At 40.7% G+C, this 11,536-nt stretch overlaps 1 protein-coding gene across 1 annotated transcript in view; it reads left to right on the plus strand.

Annotated features, from left to right (window-relative positions):
* The window catches only part of LOC141778548 (ubiquitin-conjugating enzyme E2 E2), a 30,523-nt gene extending 20,100 nt beyond the window's left edge, over positions 1-10,423 (plus strand). Inside the window, exons 4-6 of the mRNA XM_074652885.1 lie at positions 2,974-3,106; positions 6,750-6,897; positions 9,580-10,423. Coding sequence (XP_074508986.1) covers positions 2,974-3,106; positions 6,750-6,897; positions 9,580-9,677 — 379 coding nt within the window. The 3' untranslated portion in view covers positions 9,678-10,423. The remainder of the gene's footprint in view (positions 1-2,973; positions 3,107-6,749; positions 6,898-9,579) is intronic.
* Positions 10,424-11,536: the final 1,113 nt, after the last annotated feature.

Here is an 11,536-nt window from a genome sequence, read left to right on the forward strand (position 1 = left end):
TTGATAGGCACCAGATCTAAAGAGCTCCATTTGTATTCATCTGCAGAGGGACAATAAATACTGAAGAAACGACTGGACAGATTAATCAATTAGTCAAACTCCTGTGACGTATTTGAATTCTTCGGTCGAGGACAGCCCTTCAAGTAGGTCATTTATTGAACAGACATTTATTTTGGCAACCTGACATCTTGTGTCAAAACTCATTCAGTTCCAGCCAAGGCATGATGGAAATATTGAATCCCTCTGCTCCAATTTAACTCCTGTTAAATAACACAACAGAAGAATGTAGGAGCAGCTAAATATGACCACCAGTTCGTACTGCGGTTCTCCCTCACTTTACATTGTTATGACAGGCTTTCCAAGCACAAGTAACTGCTGGCTATCACATGTCAACATCTGTCTCTGTGTGCCTATAAATCCTTGTATTTTGAGGTCATTTCCTGTGGTTGGTTCAGATAGCGCTCTCTGTCTGTCTGTTTGTTTGGAAGAGAAACAAAACCTGGTCATATAGAGGTAGCATCGTTTGGGGCCTGCCAAAACAAATGAAACCAGCATTGTGTGATGCGAACATGTTCTTTAACACCTTATTTGACAGCTTGTACAGCAAGCACCCACCGCGTGTATTAGGGGTGTAACGATACGTTTTTACTACGATACGTATCACTTTCTATGGTTCCGATACGATTCAAGGATGATATTTGGCTCCCCTAGAGCGATACGATATGATACGACTCAATGACTTGAAATTGATAGTAATTTTTTTTTACAAAAATTCAATCAGTGTGAATAAATAGCTGGATACTGGACAGTGCAGGTCAGGATTCCTCAAAGCTTTTCTTGTAAGGGAATCAGGGATGAATTATTTATGGATATAAACAAGTAAACGCAAAGATTAATGGCAAATACATACACCTTTTATTTGAAAATAATAAAAAGTGCAATTTCAGGACCTACTGATTCAGTTCTCAAGATACAAGGCGGTGCAATATTTAACAAAAAATAAAATAAACCAACTTCTATTCAAGTTAAATGAACAGTGGTTTAAACTACTGCTTCTGTTTTCATGTTCAAAGCAAAAGGTAGAGCAATAACATTTATGAAAAAATAAAATGCAACCAACTTCTCTTCAGGTCGAATGAACAGTGGTTTAACCACCTGCTTATGTTCTCATTTTGAATATAAACGGTAGAGCAATAATACTGGCGTCTCAGTAGGTGCGTGGAAAGATTGGTCGTGTTGCCGTTGTATTTTATCTGGCCTTTGCATATCCTGCAAACAGCGGGCGATTTATCAAGGACATCTCCCTTTTTGAAAAAGCCAAAATGTTTCCACACGCTGGACCCCAAAACTCGGCTTGAAAAATCTCTCGCTCGTCTGGCTCTTCCCCGCCATCAGCCATGCTTTGTTTTGTTTTCGTCTTTCTGAGATTGCCGTCGACGACGTCATACACGGAGAGAGTGAACCGGAGTAACGTTTAACATTTCTGTACTATTAAAAGTGCTAAAAAAATACATCTATACATCGTTTGTTGTGCTTAAAAACAAGGTGCAAATTCTTAGAATCGATGCGATAGATTATTTACTTAGCAAATTGATTTTAGGTCGAGATACGTCCCCCGTGAAGGACAACTTGCCGAGGACCTGTCGATATAAATCGATACATCGATGTCGTAGATGAATCGTTACATCCCTAATGTGTATGGTGGAAGTAATCACTTACTGCAGTACCAATAAGTATTGGGTTTACCATAGACAAGTACTCTGTATGTGTCCCCTTCTTATACACCAACAATGCCCAGCATGGTCCCTTTACAGTCTTTGTTTTTATTTTATTTTCACTCTGACAAAAAAGATTTTCTTTGTGCCTAAAACAACAGGAGTCCAGATTGGCGACATCCTTATCGACAGTGCATTTTGAAGTAATTCCCCAGAGGAGAAGTAATCATAATTGGCTAATTAAAGAAGGCTTAAGAGAGGGGCAGTGTGTGAAAAAAGAGTGGCAAAGTAGATTAGTGGAAATTTGCTTGTGTTGATACTGCAGGAGGAAGGAAATGTCTTATTTCTATTTATGGAGAACGATCTGTTTTCCAAGGGCACGCTTGGAGCCAGATGCTGCTTTTAACAGTTTGCTGTTTGAGGTTATTACACAGGAAATCTCTGTCTGAGATTATTGGTTTATGTCTGAATAAAAGTGAACAGTAATGCAACAGCCTCCAGTGAAACCCTGTGTGTGTGTCGGGCAGTTTGCATGCGCGCATTTATAAGCTGCCAGCAAGCTAAAGGTTGGCGTTAAACACCATCCCAGGTAATTACATGAAATCGGAGGGATTGTTCATTGTCCCGGGCTTTGTGATCTGGACATTGTCCCGGTCTCTTCCTGGCTCTGTGCCAGCTCAGGGTCTTACACACAAACAACAGGGAGGGGGGGGGGGGGATGGAGCCCCTAATATGGAAATGGCATTAATTACTGGGCCTATACAACAGATGTGACCTTCAGCCTCCACTTCAGCATAAATACTCATCTCATGAATGAAGACTGACTCCAATATGAAATCATTTTTGCACCGTTTGGCCTGTGAATATCTCTTTTCTTTCTGTGTAAAAAGACTTTCTTTCAATCGTTACATGTTTGAACTGGTTCACTGGTGTGTGTCAGTGTGTGTGTGTGTGTGTGTGTGTGTGTGTGTGTGCTTCAGCAACTCCCAATAGCAGGTAATCTAATCTTCTAATCAAAATGTTGAAAGATAATCTAAATCCTACTAAAATAGCCGTGAACTAAAAACCCTCAAACCTCCACGGCTTCGCCGTTCCCCAAATCTCCATCATTAACTTGTCAGAAGGCAGCGTTTACCGCCTGAGCTGCTCTTTCCCCCAAATCTCTGTCAGCCCGCTGGCAGTTTGAGCACCAGGCTGTCGAGTCCAATGCGCTCTGCTCATTAACATATTAACGCGTCTTTTGTTTAAATTTTTCTAGCGCCGGCCCCAAAGGAGACAACATCTACGAGTGGAGGTCAACCATCCTGGGACCCCCGGGCTCCGTGTACGAGGGAGGCGTCTTCTTCCTGGACATCGCCTTCACGCCAGACTACCCATTCAAACCCCCCAAGGTCAGCAGCCAGTACACATAGCTGAAATATCTGGATGTTTGAGTAAGCTGATAAAGATCCTTGCGCAGAGTCTGGAAAAGTGTGCAGAATATATCTGGGTCATTTAATGATCTGGAATAGTTAAGAGATTGTGATACACGCTGTGTATGACCACACATTTTCTTCCATCAGAGACACAGAGTCACTTTTATATTGAATATGTTTTGTGCGGAGTAATTTACGGTTACATATGGCCATGTGGACTGTCATTACCAGCAGATACATCCATCCATTATCTGTAACCGCCAGACTATCACAGGGCTGACACATCCAGACAGACAACCATTCACGCTCACATCCACACCTACGGGCAATTTAGAGTCAACAATTAACCTAACCTGCAAGAACCCGGAGAAAACCCACGCTAACACGGGGAGAACATGCAAACTCCACACGGAAGGGGTTTGAAGCCGGGTGTGAAGCTCCACCAGCAGATACAGAGAAGCGTAAAAGTATTAATTTGGAGTCATGTCTCTGGCCACCTTGAACTTTGATTTGAGTTCTTTTATATTCAGAAATATTCATAGTTTTGAGGAAGGGTTGCTGTAACTACAAAATAACACATATTCTTCATATATGTGCAGTGTGTCTGCTTTCCCATGAGTATTAGGGTTATCAGAGCAGACTCTCATTAGCTTACATTATATAGGGCATGTTTTTCTGTAGTAGCCCTGTGACAGACTGGCAACCTGTCCAGGGTTTACTCTTCCTCATGCTCTATGTTTACTGGATTAGCTTCCAGCCACGGACTGTATTTCAGTTTGCAAACTGGAAGATGAAGTTATGACACAGGGTCTTTCGTTTTGTTTGTTTACAGGTTCATAAACCTGTTCACAAATCGTACAGAGTCCCTTTCCCTTTTTTTTTTTTGGAGAAAAACCCCACTAACACCCGGATATGACGTTGTCTGCAGAGTACTTTCAGGATGTTGAATGAACGTCGTTATTGAACCCGCAGACTGTCAGGGCCGGTCTCCGTTTAGTTTGCAGTGCACCCTATTACCCTTTCCCTCGGCCTTCATTTTCTCTCCCCTCTTTCTGTCATGGACACCCCCGCTCGCTCGCCCTCTTCTCTCCCTCTTCCTCGCTCTTTGTGCTGTGTAACCACCAGCTCTGTGTTTGACAGCAGACTCAAACAAATCCACAGGCTCCGGCCCAGCTTTCTGTTGCCAGAGGGACTTGAGTGTTTCCGCCCCTTCCAAAACCTCCTACCCCTCCGACACACACTGTGATCTGCAGCCAAACCCCCCTCGCACACACACACACACACACACACACCAAAACCTTCGGCCTGTGGCTGCCATACACTCCCTCACTATAGAAAACACTCCAGTGGAGCTCAGTTGCTGAATGCAACTCAGACCTCATGCTTGGGAGTTTTGGACCCAGAATCCGACTCGCTTTTTTAAAATCTCAAGACTCTAAAAGAAAAACAAGAGCTGACAAGTTCTCCAGGTGGATGTGTTTCTGTTTCTGAACTCAGGCCAGGAGAGGAGCTCTGTGTCTGCAGAGGAGGTGGAGGGGTTGGTTATTTATAACGTCCTGCCCCTGTGTGATTTTTGGGAATGCCAAGGCTCATTAGAAGTTTCCTCTGGAGGGTCAGGAGGGCCAGATGTTGGTGATTGGAGCAGTGGGGGCGCGCAGTGGTGTCAAGTGTCAGAAAACCAAGCAGATGTCAAGCTCACATCTGAGCAGAGACAGACATACATAATCAGTGGTAGGTTGGTTGTTGAGGGTGTTTCAGTTTCAGCATAAATCAAGGTAACATTAGTCTATAGGTTATGGGTCACTGTTTGAAGCTGTGTGGTTTGGGGAGGCTGTTTACTGTGATGGTGCTGGGGTCCAATATTCAATGTGGCAACAAAGGTGTTGTTGTGTTGTTTGATTTGACACCATGCTGCCCTCTGTTGGTCTGATGTATTAAAATATCATGAGAATTGGGGGATACTAGATAGAGGAAATCCTATTTTTCAAGCCAGACAACAAAAACCATAATAATACAAGTTTCACTGACTGCAATAGAATACACTCATTGTATATTTGTGGCGACATGCACATCCAGCAACAATGTCAAATGGTGTTAAATGGCCCTCAGTGAAGCAATTGAGTGGGGCCATTACACTGGTACTGATGCTGATACATAATGTGAATAAAAGAGAAAAAGGAGGTGAAAGGCCCACAGCAGCCTTTAACTGTCCTCCATGTCTCACCTGTTATTACTCCCAGCTACAACAAGCTTCTCAACCTGGAACACTGCCATAGACTGTATATAAGAAGTGGACGTAGTCACCGTGACGTCACCCATTGGTTTGTGGACTGCCGTTTTGAAGCTTTGAGTTCAGCATTTTGGCCGTTACAATCTTGTTTGTTTTTTTAACCAGAAGTGACAAGAGAGGGTGTAGGGTACGACCGAATGCAGAATAAGACATTTTTAGGCGACCAGCATGTTACAATTAACTTTCATGAACTGAAAACGCACTGTGAAAGGGTTGAAGTTGTAAGACGAACACATGGACAACTCCCAGAGAGGACAACGCCGTGGTAGTGACCTGTCAATCACAAGGTAGCCAAGACTTTATAGTCTACGGTTAGACTTGAAACTAGCGATTGAGACCATAAACTCTTGTTTACAATGTTTACTGAGGTAATAAATCAAGTGAGAAGTAGGCTCATCCTATAGACTTCTATACAATCAGTTCTTTTTGCAACCAGAGGAGTCGCCCCCTGCTGGCTGTTAGAAAGGATGCAAGTTTAAGGCACTTCCCCATTGGCTTCACTTTTCACAACCGGAGGTTGCCCACTACACACTGCACACCAAATTGTCTTTCTTTACTTCATCTACTGCTAACTCTCCACAGGTCTCTATGGTCATACTAGTGTAACAGGAATGTTGCTGTACATCTGTAGAGCACCGACTGTTGGTGGTGGCAGTTTTGGGATTAATTAAAACCTATTTCATTATTCCGTTTATTGTAAATTTCTCTGAGAAAGAATATCAGCAAATTAATTGTGTTAAAATGGCAACATCCTTTTATTTTAGTTGTTTCCTGGTTCTTTTTTGTGTGTTTATTGGCTTATAGATATTTTTTTTATTATTGTGAATTAATCATTTTAAAAATGTTGGCGGGTCCAAAATGAATGTTTTGTTTATCTCTGTGGAAGACATCTGACGTTTGGTTTCCACTTCTAACAAGGCTTGTGAGCCATTAGTGAAAACGTATCTAGTTCGTCAGTTAGTGTGGAAAAAACTGATAAATGGAGATTGAATTAGAGATTAATAAGTGCCTGGCAACGACTTGTTGTGAAGTGAATGCAATGGAACGGAGGAGGGAGAATGCGACATCTAGTGGCTGAATGTTATCAATGTTATCAATAGCACTTCTAAAGGTAACAGTTCCAGTAAAGCGCTGAGTAAACAATGATAATTATAAATTCTAATATTGTCATCTGGATTTCCTATTCACACAGTTCCTATAAGTTGTTGACATTTCTTTGCACCACCATTGTCCTTGTTATAAAGTCCTATTTTCCTGTATTCGGAAAAGTGAGAACATTCGGTTGGTAAACTTCTAAATGTCTAAACTGTAGTATTTTTGTGTCTGCAGGTAACTTTTCGTACGAGGATCTATCACTGCAACATCAACAGTCAGGGGGTGATCTGTCTGGACATCCTGAAGGACAACTGGAGTCCCGCGCTCACCATCTCCAAGGTGCTGCTGTCCATCTGCTCCCTGCTCACAGACTGTAACCCAGGTAAGACCAGCATCTCTACTGCACGGCCTTGTGACGTTTGTTTAATGCTTTTTGTAATGTTAGTAGATCTCTTTATCCACCTCAGTAAGATGTAACTGACACTAGTTGTTCTGTGTAATGTGTGTTTTTACTCAAAGCCAAAAGGTTCCAGACTGTTAACGGCGTATTAAGTACTGTAAGCCATGAGCAATTCAAACCCTCATTGGTTCTCAATGCCGTCTAACCCTGACAGATCTTTGGCTCAGTCGCTGACCTGAAGTTGTAAATAATAAAACCACATTTCCGCAGCAGAGAGGAGCTGCTGGCAGAGGAGAATAACTGTTTAATGAAACACTAATATTATCATGTAAGATACTAAAAAAATAACAATACTGATGATTTGTCATTTACTTTTTTAGCTTGAGAACAAAATGTCGTGCATAAGTACAGGCTGGAAACTTCAAGATCTGGTGAAGGAATAATTGGGTCAGTGGTCTTACATAAAAGATGTAAGATGGCCATTTTGTAGCAATTTTGAGTTAAGTATGATGTAAAATATGTGAGCATAGAGGAAGTACAGGGAATTAACTAACCAAGATGGTTTTATTGTCATTTTACCGCCTTTCCACAAATCTCTCTTCAGTCTTTGCTGCTCCTGGAGGGCTGTCTTAGCTTTTAATATGATTAACTGGTTAATGATACAGCTGAATTTCAGACAGTGTAATCAAGTCTACTTGAAGGTCACCACACCATAATAAAATGAATGCTGCATCTGTCCCGCAGGAAAAACTCTTTATAGTTTGGAACCAACATGAGTCTGGTAGATGGCTTAACGATCTGGAATGAAATTTGATTGCATTTACATCCGTCATGGTTAGTGTGGAGGGCAAAATGTAAGAAAGCATTTGTCAATTTTGGCCATAGTTTTGTTTGTTTTTTGAATGTATATACTTAATAAAAATTGCCATTTATAAACTGCATGAATTTGCAAATGGTAACTGTACATTTAAAGTAATTCTCAAAGGAAAACAATCAGGGGATACATGAGACGGGCAATATGCATACTTGCCAACCTTGAGACCTTACGCCGCACAACAACGGCTTTTTGCTGCGTCGAGCAAAGCTCGACTTTGGGCGCTGCACGCTGTGGCGAGCGCAGCTTAAACATGAGCACCAAACCGCACTGTGTCGCGAGCATAGACTGCTCTCTTCCGCCGGGAAACAGCAGTTGGTGTAGCTCCATTGTCGTCCGGGTGGACACAGTAGGGGATTATACACACTGTTCAGTTCCAGAAACAGGATAAGATAACAAAAAGGGGAAAAAAAGTGTGAAAATTTGCCATAAATTGGGAGAAATATGGGAGAATTGTCTTGTTTCTCATTCATTCAAGCAAATTGCCCATGTTTTAGCACGTGTGCAAAGAGTCAGTACAACTGTCTACAGTTTGCACAACAACCACTTGCACGTCTTGCTGATCAAACACTCCTTCATCGTTTGAGCCGTCACATGCAAAATTATCCTTTCAGTTATCAAAATCTATCAGACATACATGTATAATGGCATAAATATCTTTGACATGGTGTTACGTACTGTGGGGAGGTACAGTTTGTTGGTTTTTACTGAACTACGACAGCTTTTTTCATTGTTGCAGGGTTTGTTTTTTGGCATTGATGTAATTTTGTGGCAAATGTTCTGTTCACTGTATATGTCTTTACATGAAAGCTCAAAGGTGAATTTTCTGTTTATACTATAATACATGTAACACATCGCTACACAAATACATTTACTGTAAACACAAATGTGCATATCCTGTTTCTGTGTATACAGTATTGACTTCTCCCGGTAAACTTTGAACTGCTGTTGAAATGGGAATCTAAAAAGCTTCGTGCGATACACATTCAGCTAGACAAAACTGACATTTTGGTATCATACAGTAAACACTCAGTGTCAACAAAAAGTAGAACGAAACAGAGATTTGCATATAAGAAACATTTCCAGGTTTGACTGCCTTGGTGAAAAAACATGTAAACATTCTGACGAGTACGGCTCACACGATGACAAAACAACTTTTCATTTTGGGCACGTTGGCCAGTTTATTGACACAATAACTGTTTCAAAACAGTTATTGTGTCAATAAACAAATCAAACAGTTAATTACGAACAACACACAACACTTAGCCTGACGTGATTCAATCAAATATGGTAGAAGTCTGAATAAGTTGGATGGGGGAAGACTGAAGGGACATGGCGGCGATCAACCTTCATTTATTAAGGTATCATGAATCGCAAAATAATTATTAGACGTGTGTATAAATCCAACTTTATTAACAAGAGATGAATGCATACGAAATTGTCAAAATTACAAACACATCAAATTGCATTGACATCCTATAGGATATTGGGTTTTCCGCCTTTACAAGCCTTGACTTTTTGCAAACTTTTCATTTTTTCAAGGATCTGATCTGCAAAAAAATTAGATTGTATAATATATATACAGTATATAACCATAAATACTGCTTATTGGCATGTTCCAATACATCCTACGGAATATTTGATAATTCATCTTCTCTTGCACAAAAGTTTACATAATCTGGACCCGAGAGGATAAAAATGTTTAGAAACATAGTTTGTGATTCCTGCCCAGCAGCCGAGGTGATAGATTAATGATTTAAATATCCTCTCTCTGTCTTTGTGCCTTTCAGCCGACCCTCTGGTGGGAAGCATCGCCACACAGTACCTGACCAACAGAACAGAGCATGACAGAATAGCCAAACAATGGACGAAGAGATACGCCACATAGGCCAGCAGCCATCTCCTCCTTTACCTCCCTCACCCTTCACTGTACCTCTCTCTACCTCTCTCTCTCTCACCCTTAGTCTGTCAAAGCACACTCACTAAGTGCAACGGTATACCTGCCCTCCTATCACCCTCCTCCTCCTCCTCCTCTTCCTCCTCCACCTCAACATTTTATCTACCTTTTCTGTGTAAAAAAAAAAAAAAAAAAAATCAAACAAGACAAAAAAATGTCCTTTTGTTCCTTGTTGACTTGAAAGCTTCTTTTTTATACAAAGAGTAGATTGGGATTTTTATTTTCCAATGTCTGAATGTTGGAAGTATTGTATTGGAGAAAAAACAAAACACAGAATATTATAAATATCATACGCATTGTCCTCCAGCTATACAGTATGTATTCTCATTTTCTTAGTGGCACCTGGAACAAACATGCAGAATATTATTATGCTTTTACTTTGTTTTCCTTTGTTTTTGTTTTTTTGTATTTGTCATCAATATGTTATCTGCATGGAACAGGAAGGTTTGCGTCAATGGATCTTCATGCTTTTTAACTTCCTCTGATTTTGTTTGTACTGTATGTATTTTTTCAACGGCTTTTGAGGCAGACCACAAAAGTATAGGTCTGCCTGTGAAAGAGGCAGGACTTGTATATTTACTGGCTACCCGCCACCTCTGCAATTGCAGAGTGGTTTGTTGTGCACTTGTATTACTGAAGCACCCAATAAAACACACTGTGGTTGGCTTGTGAGAAAACGCTCGCCTCCGTCTGGGATTTGTGTTTGACTGCAGCCCTCAAATATTTACACCTCGTCACTCACTGATCTTCCATTCACTGCTTTTATGTCTCACACACACCTGATTATACAACTTTACAGGCTGAAACATCGGCTCAAATACAATAAAAGTTCTTATCAGATATCTGCTTCAGCTGGGAGTGGCTCATTATGACTGCTGCCGTATCTTGTAGCTTTTATTACCTCTATCAAGGAGTTGTGATGTTTTCATGCGTGTTAAGTCTCTTCAGTCTGCAGGATATCTCAGAAACTCGTGAATGGATCTCCATGAAATTCTTCCTTTTAGGTCGAGGAAGAAGTGATAACCAGACGTGTGATATCTTGTGTCGGTCGAGCTTGGCGTGTTTACATGATAAAGAAGTCAGATTAGATGGTAGGAATTAACTAACTGAAGTACTGTTGTCACTGTAATTAAAAAGCTTTTTGATGTAATGTTCCAGTCTGATCTCATGGGAGGCATCAGAATAGTTATGGGAACGCATTTTAGCCTTTTCGCTAGTCATTTGTACGCCTCTTTTCACATGTTGTTTTTTACGCCAGGCAACAAAACCACGTAAGTTTAGAAAAAATGTCATGGTTGGGGTTAAAATAAGTATGTAAACTAAGTAAAAGTCAAAAATTTCAATTTTTCAAACACTTTGGTTTCTGATACTTGACATTCCCATCAGCATCTGAATCTGAGAATTTTGACTTTTTTTTCTTAAAAAAATGACCAATTACAAACCAATTAATCCATTATCAAAATAGTTAGCGATTAACTAATCGATTAATTGTTGCAGCTCTAATGCTAACGAGCTAAACTAAAACGGTGGCATAAACATCATACCTGCTAAACATCAGCATGTTAGCATTTAGCTCAGAGCACCGTTGGAAGTACAGCTTCACAAATCCGCTAGCGTGACTGTAGACTCTTAATCTTTGTTAATTATTTATTAACAAGCAACACAAGACAAACAAACATAAGACACATAAAGACAGCAGACAACTGCTGATCCTGATGTGGAAGAAATCTAGTGTTGAAGAAAAGTCACCCAGGTCCAATTTGAAGAAAGGATCTTTACTCAGCTTGCAT

The sequence above is a fragment of the Sebastes fasciatus genome, chromosome 12 (genome assembly GCF_043250625.1).
Source record: "Sebastes fasciatus isolate fSebFas1 chromosome 12, fSebFas1.pri, whole genome shotgun sequence".
Taxonomy (NCBI): Eukaryota; Metazoa; Chordata; class Actinopteri; order Perciformes; family Sebastidae; genus Sebastes; species Sebastes fasciatus.